At 36.6% G+C, this 18,271-nt stretch overlaps 2 protein-coding genes across 5 annotated transcripts; one reads left to right on the top strand and one right to left on the bottom strand.

Annotated features, from left to right (window-relative positions):
• Window positions 1–102: 102 nt before the first annotated feature.
• LOC113704198 (ABC transporter F family member 3-like) lies at window positions 103–7,587 on the bottom strand. Of its 2 annotated transcripts, XM_072060711.1 has the most exons (18): window positions 7,290–7,586; window positions 6,587–6,802; window positions 6,009–6,198; window positions 5,403–5,611; window positions 5,141–5,299; window positions 4,915–5,043; window positions 4,737–4,838; window positions 4,477–4,623; window positions 4,326–4,388; window positions 3,811–3,857; window positions 3,651–3,710; window positions 3,480–3,562; window positions 3,002–3,096; window positions 2,477–2,563; window positions 2,254–2,341; window positions 1,961–2,046; window positions 693–755; window positions 103–588 (listed from the first exon to the last, which is right to left on the bottom strand). In XM_072060711.1, exons 1-18 carry the CDS (start codon window positions 7,491–7,493, stop codon window positions 466–468), a joined length of 2,151 nt encoding a protein of 716 aa, XP_071916812.1. In that variant the 5' UTR covers window positions 7,494–7,586; the 3' UTR covers window positions 103–465. The 2 variants fall into 2 exon arrangements, with proteins under 2 accessions (XP_071916812.1, XP_071916813.1); XM_072060712.1 differs by lacking the exon at window positions 1,961–2,046 and having other exon boundaries at window positions 483–588; window positions 7,290–7,587.
• Window positions 7,588–7,851: 264 nt separating this feature from the next.
• Window positions 7,852–17,966, top strand: LOC113704195 (glutamine-dependent NAD(+) synthetase-like). 3 transcript variants are annotated; one of them, XM_072060710.1, is made up of 14 exons: window positions 7,852–8,105; window positions 9,354–9,764; window positions 10,305–10,610; window positions 11,238–11,450; window positions 11,666–11,769; window positions 12,383–12,517; window positions 12,732–12,900; window positions 13,625–13,760; window positions 14,566–14,704; window positions 14,906–15,082; window positions 15,804–15,971; window positions 16,179–16,274; window positions 17,266–17,394; window positions 17,507–17,966. In XM_072060710.1, the coding sequence occupies exons 3-14, from the start codon at window positions 10,463–10,465 to the stop codon at window positions 17,729–17,731; spliced, it is 1,839 nt and encodes a 612-aa protein (XP_071916811.1). In that variant the 5' UTR covers window positions 7,852–8,105; window positions 9,354–9,764; window positions 10,305–10,462; the 3' UTR covers window positions 17,732–17,966. The 3 variants fall into 3 exon arrangements, with proteins under 3 accessions (XP_071916811.1, XP_027081727.2, XP_027081728.2); XM_027225926.2 differs by having other exon boundaries at window positions 11,227–11,450; XM_027225927.2 differs by having other exon boundaries at window positions 7,970–8,105; window positions 9,663–9,764; window positions 11,227–11,450.
• The last annotated feature ends 305 nt before the right edge of the window (window positions 17,967–18,271 follow it).

Genomic DNA, 18,271 nt, shown 5'->3' with positions numbered 1-18,271 from the left:
GCAAAGAAGGATGTCAATGTAGGCTAAATATTGCCTCGGTTGACAACCTGTCAAATCTCATGACGAAAACACTAATGCATCATTCATTATATGGAGCAGCAGTGCGATCAACAAGAGCATAAAGAAAGCTTTAAAGAACACAAATCTGTGTCACATGACCAACAATGTAATATCATGCTTTCAGCATAAAGCATCGGTTACTGAGGTATTATGTAATCAATAAATGAAGGCACTTAATAATTCTGTGCCATGATTTTCCCAAAATTGATGAGAGGAGCTGTGGCAAATTCACGAGATCACTTCCTCGTTTAAATAGATCTTACTCCTTTTAGTAGCCCTTGAGTGTGTTGACAGATATAATAACGACTCTCTCTCCCTTCCTGTGTGTGTTGTCCAGAGGTTCTACATTCAGCAAACGGATCACATCACTTTCACTCTGTCAAAAACTTTCTAGCCACAACCTAACTATGATGATTGTAGAATTTTCTTGTAATCCTGGAATGTCCCGCCGAAAGGTGAGACCCTGCCTTCAGATACAACCCAAAGCTGCTCGACGCTTCCAGAAATTAGGTGCTCATCATGGCTCACCTAAAGCAGTAATAGCAACCAGCAAATTTTAAATTACAGAAATATTTGTGCTTTTAATTATTTCCTACTGTCAAACACAAGTATTCATGTGGAGTTCCACGTACCATCAGAACGCCACCTTGGAATAGAACAAGGCCTTGAATTAAAGCTTCAACAGCATCCAGATCCTAAATTATCAGAACAAATGAACAAAAAATTTTAAGTTCCAGAAGAAAGGTATAAACTAGTCAAAAACCCCCTTTTTATAGAAGAATAAGACATTGAAAGAAAGAATAATGACAGGGACATAGTTGAAAATACCAGGAAAAAGAATTAACCATCTACAGCGTGGCTGTACTTTGTAGAACTTAGGTACCATGTATTTATTTAAAGAAGCACCAAACAAAGATTACAACTCAAAACTTTGAAAGTAATCAGAACCGGTAGAAGTATGACAAACTGGATTTTCAAGCATCACAAATCTCAATTCCAGAGAAGTGATATGGTCCTTGAACAAGATTGTATAACTGGTAAATCTTTGATTAAAGCAGGAAAAAATTAAACTATCATTTACAGTATGTAATTTATCTGTAGTCACTTAAGTACCACATATTTCACTAAAGCAGCGCCAAACAAAGAGTACAAATCAAACTTAGAAAGTATCAGAACTGAACAGAATATCAAAAGTAGATGCTCAAGCATCCTAAATCTCAAGTCCAGAAAAGTGATGTGGTTCTTAAAAAATTGTATCACAGGTAAATCTTTGATTGCAAGGACAAAGCAGCAAAAGCATAGACATTTCACATACTTCATTCAGTATATACCAAGAACACCAAGAAAGTAGAGAACTTATGATTTCCAACCCAATGAGCCAGCGCACTTAGCAAATCTCCCATTGTTTCATAAGACACAATCCATGTCTCTTAATTGCCATGTAAAACATTAATACCCCTTCACAATGTCACAGCCCAAATACCAATCATATGCATACAACTAAGTCAACAACTGGGTCATCTATGGGCCAACTTGTTTAGATGTATGTTGATAATTAATATCCCCAAGGGTACTGAAAATATTTTCTCCAGCTTCCCTAACCACCCAGTGCCTGATGGAAAGAAGGCACTGCTAGGGAAGCAAGGGCCAAATATAAATTGCCAAATTTGTTTACAAATCATAAAAATCACCTGTAATTCTAGGTTGAAATCCCAAATCAATACATTCTGCACTGATTGCATGTAACAACTTGTTTTCAATTACTCCTATTTGATTAGTAAACTAAAAGAATGGTGAACCATATGACCATACAACCATACAATTTGAAATGAAAGATGCATCAAAAGATTTACAAGTTACTGATACAGAATATAGATTTAAAATGCAATAAATAACTTACAAGATGGTTAGACGGCTCATCTAGTAGTAAGATATGAGGTTTTTTGAAAGTAATCTTGGAAAACGCAACTCTGCTTTTCTGACCACCTGAGTTCACATGATTCATGCAATTAAATGGATTTCTAGAGAGACCTCCAAGTCATAATGTCTCTGGACAACTGCTAAAAAATGCTTTGTTGATGCAATACTCAAGAATGTATCTGATGGTTTAATGACCAGAATGAAAATTGATATACGCCTAGCCTTTTTTTTCCATTTTTTTCAACTCTTTTTAAACTGAGAAGAGAAGCATACCGGACAAAGTATACATTGGCTGAAGAGCAAGATTTCCAGTTATACCAAAAGAACCCAAGTGTGCTCGCAGCTTCTGTTCTGGCACGCCCTGAGATACACAAAAAGACCATGTCAGACATCCTACCTGTGCACATTATTTAACATCTTTCTATATAACTAAGGGTCCCATGGATACCATTCACAAGGCAAAGGAATATAATACCTAAAACATAGTAAAACTTACAGGGAAGCAGCGCATCATGTAGAGAAGAGGATTTGATGAAAGGTCTAGACCATCAACGTGATGCTGACTGAAGACGGCAATCCGAACCTACAGGGTATAGAGTAAAATTATCATACCCATCATATCAATTCACAATAGAAGAGACCAAAAATACCAAAATAGATCCACATATCACATATTAGATTCACATATTAAAATATCTTGAAGAGAGATATTTTCATGTCCCAAATGAAGATGCTAGGCAACATAATTCCACCAAATATGGAAGTAAATGGATGAATTAGCATGTGCCAAGTAAAACAATAAAGACCACTTAGCAATTTTTAATAGGCTACATGCAGTAGCTGAAGCAGGGAAGGATATGTTAAACTGAAAAAGCAATAACCATGAAAGCCTGAGAAAACAGGACCTTAGTATTCAAAATCTCTATATCCCACTGGATTGACTGGTGTAAGATTTAAGCAGGAGAAAAAATATAAAGGTGAATGACCTGCACAACATAATACACAAAACAATAACAGATACCTTAGCTGAACGGAAAACAGTCCCCGAGGTAGGTTGAAGCTCACCCGCAATCAATTTAAGTATGGTCGATTTTCCAATGCCATTTGGACCGACCACTGTCAGATAAATTAGTACACCCAGATTAGAAACCAACTGAAAAATGCAAAATAGTGCATAGAGCATACAAAGGCTGATCTTGTTCAAAAATCTAAAGTAATTCCACACCCACAGACCCCTACCAGGAAACAGAGAGAGAAGGGGGATTTTCCCCTTTTTTTTGGTTTTGTTGGGGGGGGGGCACATAAAGAAAATGTAGATTCTATGTTGTTGCATTACAATTACATAGGTACTAAACTTCCTTCAACACAAACTCAATTCATGTTACTGCACTTCAGAATAAATATAACAGGATCTGATAACGCATAGGAGAAGATGGAAGATGATAACTTTCAAAACGTAATATGAAGTTGGAAATTATCATTATTCAGAAAGGTCTTACTAGCTATGCGGCTATCCAGATCTATTCCAAAATTCAAATTCTTGAACAGTAATGAGCCACCAGGATATCCAAATGATGCATCACTGCAACCATGACAAATTGTCAATCCACATATGTAAGAAAAGATACTAGACGACACCTAAAAAATTTTTGAGAATGTTGGATGCCAACCTGAAACTTATAATCGGTGGGCCAGGTCTATCATCAGGAGAAGGGAACTCAAACTTGTAGCTGCATTTTTTTTAAAAAAGATAATTAGCTCAGCAGTCAAAGAAACTTAAGCCGAGTTTCCAGGTTAAAATATAAAGAGAATAAATGAATGAAAACATACTCAGGGTCATTGATGACTTCATCTACATGTGCCATCCTTTCTAGTGCCTGGTAAATTCAAGAACAAGATAGAAGGTTGGAGATCAATTCTCAACCAGAAACGTGAAATCAAATAAGCTTGAAGTGTAAGACAGAAATAAACTCCTCTCAACCTCAAGAAAATCAAATTTTCACCTTTTTGGGAAGGGGCAACTTTTTAGGTAACAGGTGGAAATATGGGATACTTGAAATTAATGCAGCCAAAAACGGAGAACCAAAATTTTGAGGTAGAGGTAGAAATATCAAATTTGTTATACTTTACCAAGCAAGGTGCAGCTAAAGATAGAGAAAAAAATTTTATCTTATGAAAATCCTCAAAATCAAACAGGTTTTGACAGTTCCCCCAAACAAGAAGGACAAAGACAACAAATGGAGAAAAACTAAAATATAAAAAGAAGAAGAAAGAACACATCATAAAAAAAGAAATTTTCAGCATCCATCGAAAAACATTGAAGTTATACAAAAGACAAAAAGTACCTTGATCCTCGACTGAACAAGAGATGCACGCTTCGCATTATAGCGGAATTTGTCAATGAAGGTCTGCCAATATACAATGCAAATCCATTATTGTCCAAATGATGTGTGACTGCAACAGTAGACCAACAAGAAGGGAGGGGGAGACATATACCTGCATATGAGCCCTTGAACGTTCATTTGACTCAAATGCTTTCTGTTGATTCTTAAGCTGTTCCTCTCGCGTTCTTTCAAATGTATCATAATCCCCTCTGTATGTAGTTAGTTGTTGCCCTTGCAAATGGATAATATCTGTGACAACCTGAAACGAGGAAAGGTAAAAATATGATAGTACAAATATGGCAAAGAAAAACAACCCATACACATGCACAATAATATTATTCTATTGAAACAGTACAAAGGAGGAAAGCTTACAGTATTCAAGAACTCTCTAGCATGAGAGACAACAATAAATGTCTTCGGCCATTTCACCAAGTACGATTCCAGCCACAGGACAGCATGAAGGTCAAGATGATTCTGCCACAAAGGAATAAAGTAAGAATCTGTTCAAGATCTGTATGCTTTCAGAATGGCAAAATTACTAAAAACCTACGGTGGGTTCATCAAGTAGCAACATGTCAGGCTCAATAAATAATGCACGTGCAAGAGCTATTCTCATCCTCCATCCTCCAGAAAATGTTTTCGTAGCTCTCTTTTGCATTTCTGAAGAAAAACTGAGACCCTGAATGAAAGATGTGCCCAAGTTACAAATTTCACTAATAATGAAGAGGCCCAACCAGATTCTACATTCAAATTAACATAAAAGTTCAAGAACTAACAGCAAGAATAGATGCTGCACGCGATTCTGCGGCATCAGCATCAATCAATTCAAGACGTTTGTATATCTCTTCTAGCCTTTGTGCAATGGCATTTTTATCCACTCCACTATCTAACTTCTCATCAGTCTTACCATCTTCACCTTCTATGTCGGCTTGTCTCTACCAAACAAAAAGATCAGATAAAGAATTAACACTGGCAGCAAATTAATGCATTTCAAACCAAAAAGAGGGAAAAAGTAAAAAACAAACACAAATGTTCCACCTGTAATTCAAGGAGATGAGCTTCTTCCTCCAAAAGCTGGGTTCTTTCAATATCAGTGTTCAGAACACATTGCAAAACTGATGTATCATCACCAACCACTTCTTGTTCCACATGCAGTATCTGACAGTTATTTGGAATGCCATCAATGGCATGCATAGCCATGTAGCGCAGGAAAGTAGTTTTCCCTGTACCATTCCTTCCAACAAGGCCTGTTTTCATGCAAAAGTATCTGACTTTGCGGTGACCAATCACATAAGAGAAAGAACTTCACTTTTTTTTTCGCAATCATAATATTCCTATAACCTAATATATTCTATTCTTTTGGAGTCATTATGATCACTATCTAAACTCTGCAGCTAAGCTTGATCCAATACAGATGAATCATTGAGGTAACACAAAACTGAAACAGGCGTTTAGACACTTCCTAGCTACTTGCAACTGCCATTTAACCATTCAGTCATGTTAAAGATATCCCTTATGAAAGAGCGCATAGCAGCCATGATCAAGACATGATTCCGTTCACACTGTGTCCAGCACTAATAAGAGGACACAAGTGTAATTCTGAAAATTAATAAACTAGACAAGGTTAAGATGAATCCAACTCACCATAGTGCCTTCCATAAGAAAGTGTTACTGAACCATCAACAATTAGATCGCGTCCACCGACTGATACAGTGAAGTTCTCCATGTGGATATCCTTGACAGCTGCTCCATCACCCTGGTCATGATTGACACATACAACTGGCATTCCCTCTTTTACTGCTTCCATTTCTTTTAAGTGCATTTGGTATTGTGCCTACAAAGACCAGAAAAGCAACCAGTAGGAACAATAAAGGCCCTCTGAAGGAACATGAAGAATGAAAATCTTTGCTGTTTCCGCCTGGTTTATCAAGGTTTATGATCTAACTGAGAGAAAGTGTTCGTAAAGGTCATCTAGCAAAATGATCTACATGATTAGTGGAAAACACAATGCCATAACTTAAGGCCCAACTAGTTGGACAATCTCCATAAACAGATATAAATCAATTTCTTTTCAGGTTAAACTAGTTCAACCACTGCACACACTGAAAATCATGCTATAATTTCAAATGCAAGTGAACAAGGTGTTACAAATACAAATTCTAGTAGGGTAATTTACCCTCTGATCAAACAAATACACTCCCTGGTCCGTTGTTACACATTACCTCTCTCTGGCGTTCTTCTTTCCTCTTTCTCCTTTCAAGCTTCATCTTGTCACGTTCAGTCAGCAAAGGACCATCGACAGGCTCAGGCTTCTTTTTTGGAGCTTCCTCTTCATCCATTCCATCAAACATCCTTAATGGTGCTGTAAGACTTCTCACAGTTGGTTTTGCCTTGACCAACCCATGCTTCCCAAATTTCTCTGATAGTTTGCTACAAGCCTGTGATTGAATTGCCAAAAATTATTGCCATTTTCACACCAACAGGACTATTTAGCAGAGCCCTCCCCCATTTCAGTTTTTTGTTTGTCAAAAAGATTATAAGCTTACCATTTAATTTCTTTTTAGCTGCTTAAAAACTATCGAGATAAATAGCATTCCACTGCTTTTTTTTTTTGGTTTGGTAGTATTATCCAGATTAGAATTACCCAACACCAAATTGAGGAGTGAAATTGATAAAATACGAGAGTGGCTATTAACTATCACTTCAATACCTGAATTTCAGCTATTTTTGACAAAAATAGTGCGATGTTCCAAAAAACTATCATTCTAAAATGAACAAAAATAGCTGAAATGAATATTCAGTTTCAGGATAATTATCAACCTAATAATCACTAAAAGTCTAGCTGAAAAATATACTAAAGAAGCAGGCATTTTTCAGTCTAATTAAGCAAAATTCTTTTGACATCAAAGGTATGAAGTAGAATACCAAACGGCATTCAGAGAAGTCGGGAACCCAGCCAGAGTCGACGAGGAGTTCGCCGAGGGCTTCGAAAACGCCTTCGCCATCGGCTCCGAAATCGAAGTCTTCGTCAGCGAGGACGTTTATTACATAGTCGACGATTGGTTGATCGACGTCGTGAGCTCTTCTGCCCAAAACTTCGTGTACAACTGAGCTCGCCACTTCCGTCATCTTCTTCTTCTCTCCCCCTTCCTCCCTCCTCCCTACTCAAATCAGACAAATTGCAAATGCAAGCGGCTGGACTACTTGTGTGCATCGTCAAATCAATGTTAGGATGCGTCGTCGTTTCCTGGTGAAGACTGATTTTTTTTAATTTTTCAACTTTTTTTTTGGTCTTTTGAAAGTTTTTTTATTTTTTATTTTTTATTTTTGGACGAGCAGTTGACAATTAATAATAAAAGAGGTAAGTGAGATTATAAAAACATTAGGAGTACCAAGTGATATTATTACAAACCTCAGGGAGGTTTCTGAAATTATCCCAAAATGGTAGCGTGGCAAAGGCGAGAGCCCGTCCAAGAAGTTAGGATTTCCGTCCGTCCGACACGCACTCTCGAGCGTCCGGTCTCAACTCTCAGCTAAGCCCAGACTTATGGCCAGAAATTTTTATTACCGCCAATCTCACGGCCACCACCACCTCGCCTTCATCTTCCTTCTCCTCCGCCAAACCATATTCCTCTCTCTCTCTCTCTCTACTCTCTTCTACAGGGTCCTCGTCTACTTTTTTATCCAAACCTCTTCCTACTACTGATGTGAATGTTATCTTCTACTACACTACAATTCAAGGTTCTTATACATTTTCCTACTGCCTATTTTATTGTTAGATATTTTTCATAGATTTTACATTCTTATGCTCTTTCATGATTTTGATGAAGTTTTGCTTGTCTTTTTCTTTTCTTTTCTTTTGGTTATGGAAAGCATCCTGTTGTCAATCCGCGATATAGGCTATTGTATTGTTGTTATTGAACATATAAAAGTATTCGTTAAGAATGTAACTGAGTTTCAGTTTCCGTTGATTCCCGTTTGTTGTTGTGTTTTTTGTTTTTACGGCAGTATCATTGAACAATCAGCCATGCTTTTGGCATTAGTATAATTCAGCATCACTTCCTGCTATTTAGTTCAACCCAAAGCATAATTCGACTTTATGTTGCTACACTTTAGTTTAGTTTGGATGTGAGAAATCAGGTATGTATATCAATGCCATGGTTGTACTGAGAAGAATTGATTGGATGTCCGGCTACTTTTGCATTCTAGCAAAATAATTTTGAGTGTCTTAGTTCCGTTTTCTACTCTGTGTGGTTCTAATAAATAAAATTTTCTAAGAACAGGGTGTTGCTACTCTTTTTCTTTTTCCCCCAAAAAATTTTAATGGGTATGGAGATTAATTAGTTCTTTAAATTAGAAACCCGTACACCGTTAGCAGCTGTTTTGAATCGTGCAAGTTATTTGACCTTGAAGCTCTTATTGCAAATTCTGTTTCATTGTACAACTTTTTGGACTGATCACTTCGGAAGGTTATTGCTATTGAAAATGTTTTTTCAGAATTATCTTTTCTTTACGGAATTTAATGGTAGTTGATTGAGGTGCAGTTATTCCACCAACAACTGTGACTAATCATTTGGATTAGAACAATGATTTATTCTTCTAACTGATTAGTCTCCTTTGTTAGGGAATTTGACTCTCAATTGATTGACATTTAACTTAATGCATGAATTGCTTAGGTTCCTAAATTGAGACGATCTTGCTACCCTTTTTGCTTCAGCAATTGGGAAGAGGAGTTGTATCTATAATGCTAATGATTCCTGGGATGGGAGTTATATATTCTCATTCTAAATTTTTAGACTCATATTTGGTTACTTTTGTGTTATTGACATATTGAACTGTGCTAAAACCGATTCTAATCTTATAGTTTTGCGGCTCCCATTGGAAGCTATCTGTTCTGATACAGCCCAGAAGAAATAACTATTTTTTTTTAACCATTTCAAGATTAAATTTTTTTTCTTTTTCTAAACACATTTTTGGGGCCATTTGTAGCCTTCAGAGTTGTCATCTACAGCCTTTGGAGTTATTGCATGGATGGATCCTCAAAAAAGGTGAAACCCAGAAGATTATTGAATGGTTGGATTGAATTATTCACCGGCATCAATTGAAACAAGTAGTTAGCAGTATCTTTTGGTGTGTGGACAAGAATTTGAGTTGATAAGGCCAAAAAAGAGGAGAATTGGCAAAAAGTGAGGCACACAATAAAAAGATGAGATTGATAAAAGTGGTGACGTGTAATCTGAATCAATGGGCTATGGATTTTGATTGCAATATGAAAAATATTAAGGAATCTATTTCTAGGGCTAAAGAAGCTGGAGCTGTAATCAGGCTTGGACCAGAGCTCGAAATCACTGGCTATGGTTGTGAAGACCATTTCTTGGAAATGGATACTGTCCATCATGCGTAAGCTCCTCTCTGTCTGTCTTTTATTTTTTTTGTTGAATCTTTCAGGCAAAAAGAATCCAACTTTACTAGAAAAAACAATATTACAGTTTTACGTGCAATTGTGTGAAGGGTGATTCTAGTTTATAATACCGGTACTTCTTGAAGTGTAATTGCAAGTTTATAGGAGAATCAGATATACTTGTTAGGTAGCAGTTATGGGTCTTTGTTTGCTTGGGTCAATTCGCATTGTCTCCATTTCCGCTTCATTTTCTTGAGCCTTCTTTTTTCATGCCTCCCTGCTAAAAAGTTTTTTGTCTTCAAAATAATATTTTGCAGGTTTATTTAAAAAGCATGGTCTCAGAAATAGATAATGTGCTTCTAGGTAGTAGTAGGCAATGTGTAATTAGATTTTCATTATAATGTTTACTTTTCCTTGTTGGAAAAATGAATGGAAATTGAGCTGGAGGAAGCTATTGGATGAGTGCTTGTAACTGTTATTGTTTTGTATCTTTTGTTAGGAGCAAAATTTGGTCATGAAATTTTAAAGTTCATTTGCAGGTGGGAGTGCTTAACAGAGCTTTTGCGTGGTGATTGGACAGATGGCATATTATGCGGCTTTGGTATGCCTGTTATGAAGGGCTCAGAGCGTTACAACTGTCAAATTTTATGTTTGAACAGAAAAATAGTAATGATACGTCCTAAGATGTGGCTAGCAAATGATGGCAATTATAGGGAACTCAGGTGGTTTACGGCATGGAAGCAAAAGGATTATCTCGAGGACTTTTTACTACCTATTGCAGTCTCTGATGCATTGTCGCAGACAACAGTACCATTTGGCTATGGTTATGTTCAGTTTCTTGACACGTATGTTAAAGAACATTGCTAAAATATTTTCTCATGCGTAAATTGGATTATGACATTTGCCTCAATAACTGGCATCTACAAATCGAGGTAAATGAACAAGAAGACGACTATGCATCCTATTGTATCGAAAAAAAAAAAAGAACAAGAAGACGACTATGCATATATGGCCCAGCTCTGACTAAACATGCACTAATACAGGGAAATCTTGTTGCTGCACTTTTCTAGATGATTTTACTAGGTAGTGTTTTGTCTTGATGAGAGCACTGGGGAGGAATGTTTAAAGAGATTAGTCAAGCAAATATCCACGAACACCCACTTTTTGGGCATTCACTGTTCAAATTTCATTTCAGGAGCTCATCTTTAATTTCCTTAATTGCATATCTGATATTTAGTCATTGGATCACTTTTGTCGTGCTATTCATAGACTTGATTTTATAGTGCAGCCTCCCATGTGGCATGTTGTATCAGTGCAACTCATTCTGAATTTTGTCTTTAATACCATGACCAAACTACTTTGGTAAAATGCTTAGCTTGGATATTTATTTGTCATACAAATCTGCTGACCTTTTCCAACAAGTTGTTCACAGAGTAATGCTATAAATTGTTTGATCCTTAGAGCTGTTGCAGCTGAAGTTTGTGAGGAGCTTTTTACTCCCATGCCTCCTCATGCTGAGCTTGCATTGAATGGAGTTGAAGTATTTATGAATGCCAGTGGAAGTCACCATCAATTGCGAAAACTTGATATTCGGCTTCGTGCATTTATAGGTGCTACACATTCTCGTGGAGGAGTTTACATGTATAGTAATCACCAAGGATGTGATGGTGGTCGCCTCTATTACGGTAGGCAGTGATGTGTTCCTTATTGTTTCTAGTATTCTTTTAGTAGTAACATCAACTCTTAATATTTGCTTTTCTTATCTTTGTGTACTAATATTCTAGTGATTACTATTAGTGTTTGTTTGAGTGCATGTTTTCTGGGTAGGATATTAGTCAGTGCGCATTTTCAAAATGACTTCCTGGATCTTTTGGATAATTAGTTATTCTTTGTTCTGCAGATGGTTGTTCTTGTGTTGTTGTTAATGGAGATGTGGTTGCCCAAGGATCACAATTTTCGATCAAGGATGTGGAATTGGTAGTTGCTCAAATAGATTTAGATGCGGTATGATGATTATTTTGTCTCATTGTAGATGCTCTTTTGTTTTGTTGTTGATCTTCTCTTTGAACTATTGATTGGCGTGTTTTTCTGATGGAAGAAGGTCTAAGCAAATTATAAATGTGTGATTGCAATATGAAATTTTCATTTGTGAATTAGTTGTGTACTCCTGCTTTCTGATTATTTTGTTCTTTCCTTATACTGGTCATTGCAAAAAATGTTTAACTGAAATATGCGTGAAAATATGAGATGGTCAACCCATAAAATGTCTTGTTTACTGGAACTTAATGTGCCCAAAAATAAATTCTGATAAATGAGTCGGCAGCACATATTACATATTTGTTGCCATGATAATGAATCAGTTTTGGATACTGCTAACAACAGGCATATCACTAGTTGTCAAGCTGAATGTAATTGTTGTTCTATGAGTTCGTATCATTTTTAATCTCTTCATTGTAGATTGTTCTGTTGGTTATTCATCTTGTATGTGCTGATATTCACGTTTTGCTTTATGCTTTTTGTTCTGTTAATAACTAGTTGTTGCACATAGTTTACTTTTATTATACATAATTTACTCTTATGTGCTATAATTTTTCTTCCAACTTCTGCTTTTTGGCAGGTTGCTAGTCTTAGAGGATCTATAAGCAGTTTTCAAGGGCAAGCTAGCTGTAAAAAGAAAATTTCCTCAGTACTAGTACCTTTCAAACTTTGCCAATCTTTCAACCTCCAAATGTCACTATCAAGTCCACTTAAGGTGAGCTCTAATCAGCCGCATTTATCAAAATCAGAAGCATGTGAAGAGTGATGACTTGACTGTTTAGCTTTTTGCTTAATGCTAGCCTGAGGATCTAACAATGTCATTCAAGTTAGTTATTAAGAAATTTTACTGTTCATTTGTTTCACATTTGGTGTCCCTGCACTTCACTCAATGTCATTTTAGATATCAATTCTTTGTTCATTTCTCATAGATTAGATACCACTCTCCTGAGGAGGAAATTGCTTTTGGGCCGGCTTGCTGGTTGTGGGATTATTTGAGGAGAAGTGGAGCTTCTGGATTTTTGCTTCCACTTTCTGGTGGAGCTGATAGTTCTTCTGTTGCAGCTATAGTTGGTTGCATGTGCCAGCTGGCAGTGAGAGGTCAGCTTTTGGCTACAATATAGTTTTCTTGGTTTCCAGGATTTTTGAGCGAGTTCTAAGTCTTCAATTGCATTATAATCTGCCAGCTGTCAATTTGATCATTGCAAACTGGAGTTTACTCTCTTTTGCAGCTTGATGCAATATGTATGTATGTACGCACACACACACACACCCCCACATATACATATAGATCTATAAGTTGGAAATAGCATAATATGAAGCATCAAATCCTCACTTGTAAGAATTTTAATAGGTCAGGAATCAAGACAGCATGAAGTGTGCTTAGCACAACAAATATTCAACTATTCTTCTATATGATCAGCATTGTGCATTTGCTTAAATCATTCTAGAATCCAAATGGTAGTTCATTTGGATGTTTTAACCCTTCTGGAGTAAACTTAATTCTGGACAAAAGAAGATATAGAGTAATCCGAATCTCTTGATATTGAATACCACTGTAGCTGTCATGAACTGTTGGGATAGTGTTGTTTACCTGAGACTTTTAGGCTGCTACTTGAATTAGATGCACATTAACTGACACTTCTACTAAGTGAAGCCGTAGAAGTGGATTAAAATTGTTTTTTTCTGGAACTTTGTATTCTCTTGTTTGTTACACCTAAAAGATTAACAAATACAGTAGAAAGAAACAGAATTGCTTGAAGATTATTGGTGTTTGTGTCATGCTATATTTGTGCTTGGAGGCTGAATACACTTATTTAATCAGAAATTGAGAACGGTGATGAACAAGTCAAAGCTGATGCAATACGAATTGGCCATTACACTGATGGACAGTTTCCGACTAACAGCAAGGAATTTGCAAAACGGATATTCTATACAGTATTCATGGGTTCTGAGAATAGGTAAGTAAATACGTAAAAAGATGATTGTTTTTATTTTACTCTAAGCTTACACATTAAAAATTGACCTCATATGTATAGAAAGCAAGGCCGTGTAGGTTGCAGTTACCAAATTTTCCCAAGGAAATGTCTGGACTCATTTTTCACCTACTCCTTTTCCTTGTCCATTTCCCGTCTGATGGACCTGAAAGGATTTTTTCCAAAAAAAAATAAATAGAAGAGAGAAAGAGAGAGAGAGAGAATATGAAGCTACATGGTATATGGACATATGCGTAACATAGCCATGCATGAATATTTTACTTGAGTAGAAGCACAGAATTTTATAATTCTTCTGACATGATTCATCAATTTGCATTGGGCGCTTAACAAACTGTCATATCAACTACCAATCTAAATTGTCCTAATTTCACATATTGAGCTTTTTGTCTGTTTCTGGATATAAAAGAGAATTTATCTGCACAATCCGTCTTTTCTTTGTTTGAACAAATGTGGCCTTGCACATCATTTTAATGACTTTGAGGAAAACTTTTCTGAGAGACAAATTCCAAGTTTCAAATTGGAATTGAATCATGTAGCACTTATCTAGAGCAATAGGGTCATTAACTTTTTTTCCCTTTTTCCTTAAAGCGAATCTGCTGCATTCAGAATGCAATTGCTTTCATTTATACTCCTGAAGGTCCCAAAGTTATGCCTGCTATGTTCATCTTGCAATGCTCTCATGACATGCATTCATATTTAATTTCCCCTTTAATTTTATATCTTAAGACTCAGCATAAGAGCAATTAGCAAAGAGCTTCATCTTGTGCAGTTCTGAAGCCACGAAAACACGGGCCAAAGTGCTGGCAGATGAAATTGGATCATGGCATCTTGATGTTTCTATAGACGGGGTGGTCTCTGCACTACTTTCTTTGTTTCAAACTTTGACCGGAAAACGACCACATTACAAGGTTGATTGAATAAGAAACCAAAACTTCCCATCTTTATGTTGTGCCCCATTATTCTATTTTTGTTACATGTCATAAAAAAATTCAACCAACTCGTTAGGTTAGCTGCATTTCTTCATATTTTTCGATTGGGTAGAGTTTTACTTTGATCATTGAATGAAGTGATTCATGATGGAAGGCATTAATATGGTCCTTTCCACACAGGTAGATGGAGGATCAAACATTGAAAACTTAGGCCTGCAAAACATTCAAGCTCGAATCAGAATGGTCCTAGCATTCATGTTGGCATCACTCTTGCCTTGGGTTCATAGCAAACCGGGTTTCTATCTGGTTTTGGGAAGCTCCAATGTTGATGAAGGATTGCGTGGTTATCTGACAAAGGTACTGTTCAATGGTCGAATTCCTTAATATCTATGGGCATTTGGCTAGCTTAAATAGCAACTATAGTGATATTCAAGCTCTTCTTATAACTATACGCACTTAAAGTAGTATTGTTTTAGCTTTTTAAATTGCTTGACGTCAAAATCAGATATGAATGCCTGAAACATTTGAGTCAACATGGTGAGCATTTTGGGTTTTTGCTTTGATTGGTTAACTAGCATGTATTATCCAACTGTTGGCTTGTTCACTGCACTCCTGCAGTATGTTGACCCAAAAACAAAAGTAGGTTCCCCATGGCTGCAAGAATTTAAATGAATGGCTTTACTTAGCATTTTGGGCTGGAAAGGATGTCGCATCTGCTGTATAATAGTTCTTTTAGCACTATTATTAATTGATTTTGTAGTTTTGATATAGGATTTGTTTGTTATTAAGTTTCATTTTGGTGTAGTTTCTTGGAAAAAGTGAGGGGATTATTCGAATAAAATTTTATGACTTAAGCTTTGTATGTATTATCCATATTTTTTTTTAAGAAAGCTTTGTTAAGAAGTTGTCTTAGAAGGACAAGTTTTTGCTAAATCAGGCTCTGTTCAAAGTGTTCTCAGGTTTTAATCTAAATATGTACATTTTGATCAGGAACCAAAGCACAATACTTTGGTTTTCATATACAGGCCTGCACCACTTCTAATAGCATACAAACTCTTTTTTTTTTTTTTTTGTGCAGTACGATTGCAGTTCAGCAGATATAAATCCAATTGGGAGTATCAGTAAGATAGATCTTCGAGCATTTCTAAAATGGGCTGCCATTCATCTTGGTTTTCCGTCACTTGCAGAAGTTGAGGCTGCTCCCCCTACTGCTGAATTGGAGCCAATACGGGCCAATTACAGTCAGGTATTTATTTTTCACATGCCTCTTGTACTTTTAGTTTTTGCAGTATTCCTGGTAATCTGGATTCTTGGTATCCAAATGTCTCAGCTCTCTCGTTTTAACTAACTGAACTTACATAGCATGATTTTTTTTAATTGTTCTTTAAGCACAATACTTGTGAAAGTGAGTAGCCACGGGCTGAAATTTGATGGATTCTTTTTTGTGAATCAGTTGGATGAAGTGGATATGGGAATGGCATATGAGGAACTGTCAGTATATGGAAGGTTGCGCAAGATCTTCCGGTGCGGTCCTGTGTCCATGTTTAAGGTACAACTTAAAATTTTTCATGTTGTCTCTGAGTCTTGAATGTAGCGTCTTGGATGTCCCCATCATGTCCTTCCTCCCCCTACTCATTTGAGAAAGTTGTTCTATTGGCTATAGCAGACAGTCTTAATTTTTCTAGATTAATAAAGGAAATCAGCCGGATAACCTAGCTTAAATGACTGATTGGATAGCTGAATGAAAATATACTGGCATGGAAATCAGAAGGCTTTGCAACTTCTCTAATTTCTTTTAGTGATATCACTTTTGTTTCCTCAGACATATATTGGTACCATAGCCATTATCTATATACTATATTAAAAGAGAAAGTTGGATTTGTGGATTTGATGTTTTAGTTTTCACTTTCCAATAATAGCTTTAATATAGAATATCATATTATGAATCCAAATTTGATTGCCATTTTTTAATGTTTGAGGGTATATGTTTATTTTGAGAAGAGAATTTGGAGTACAATTAGATTCCCCTGGACAGGCTCCTACAATCGGGGCATTTTAAGTCAGGTCCACACGGACCTTTGCTGAGCATTACCTGACTTAAAAATTATAGAACTGAATAAAGCCACCTAGTAACACTTAGATTGTTAAGAATGTAAGAATGTCAAATATCATATCAACCGTGTGGGTTACTTGGAATCTGATATTGAGTTTGAATTCAAGAATCTCTGGCAAGGCAACCTCTTTTTCCAGTTTCATTTCCATAACCAGTTTGATGGTGCAGAACAAGGATGTGGGAGTTCATACATGGTTAATCAAAGACCACTAACAGTTCAGCTGATGGTTGTTTTTTCCCCCAATAATATCTGCAATTGAAGCTTTTCTTCTTTTCTTTTCCCCCTAGTTCAGATTGTTACGAAGTGCTTTGACATTTTTAAGGAATCACAATGACATGCTGCTCTAATTCAAACCTTGGTTTTAGTATCTAACTCTTGGCAGCAAAATTTAAATTTTGATTATTCTTCCTAATTCATTTGCTTCAGAATCTGTGTTATAAATGGGGTGGAAACCGAACTCCACTAGAGGCAGCCGAGAAAGTGAAGCATTTCTTCAAATACTATTCCATTAACAGGCACAAAATGACTGTATTGACACCATCTTATCATGCCGAGGTACTTGGAATTGTTGGAAGAAATTTCAAAGGATAACAAGTTTTCATCCTTGATATTCTTGAAGTGTAAATGTTATGGCATCGGCTTTTTTTTTTTTTTTTTTTTTGTGCAGAGCTATTCACCAGAGGATAATAGATTTGATCTTCGCCAATTCTTATATAATGCAAGATGGCCTTACCAATTTCGCAAAATTGATGAACTTGCACGTGATCTTGATGGTGATAAAGTTGCAATTACGAAATCAACAGACCAGGAAAAAGTAGGTGTAAGTGTAACAACAGATGGGGGTATGGGTGTTGTGGCAGCAGGATCAGGAGATCCAAGAGCTGGCTTTTAGTATGTGGTTTATCTTGAACAAGCTGGGTTCGACATTCTTGCTCCAGATCCTTGGTGTTTTTCGCCATTCCCTGCTTGTATATTGCTTAACCTGATATCCAACCTGAAGTTCCGAATAATGCTTGATTGGACTTAAAAGTGCGATTTTACCAATTGACAATCATTTCAGTGTATGGTGCGCTAGTATTTTTTATTGAAAGACAATTCACTTCCTCGGTTAGAGCTTTTCAACAAAATGTTTTGTAATTTGTAGCGTTCATATTTCCTTCCCAAAAGCTCGTGCTACATTTTGTTCATGTCCAGGCCATGCTTGGAATGGGTGACAGTTAACCCCGTCGGGCAATTGTCTACACCAGTGCACAGGTACAACCGTCCGTGCAACGCTACTATCTTCAATGGGGAGCTATGCTATGTTGAGCTCGTCCGCCCCCTCCCCCCTAAAAAAAAAAAAAAGCTTTTCTGCATCGCTTATCATTTTTGGTATGCGCCTTCGATTTAATTTTTTGGTCGTCTTCTTGCGGGTCCACTGGGCAGTGAACAT

This window comes from Coffea arabica, chromosome 8e, assembly GCF_036785885.1.
Source record: "Coffea arabica cultivar ET-39 chromosome 8e, Coffea Arabica ET-39 HiFi, whole genome shotgun sequence".
Taxonomy (NCBI): Eukaryota; Viridiplantae; Streptophyta; class Magnoliopsida; order Gentianales; family Rubiaceae; genus Coffea; species Coffea arabica.
The sequence above is the reverse complement of the archived record's forward strand: the minus strand, read 5'-3'. Positions and strand labels throughout refer to the sequence as shown.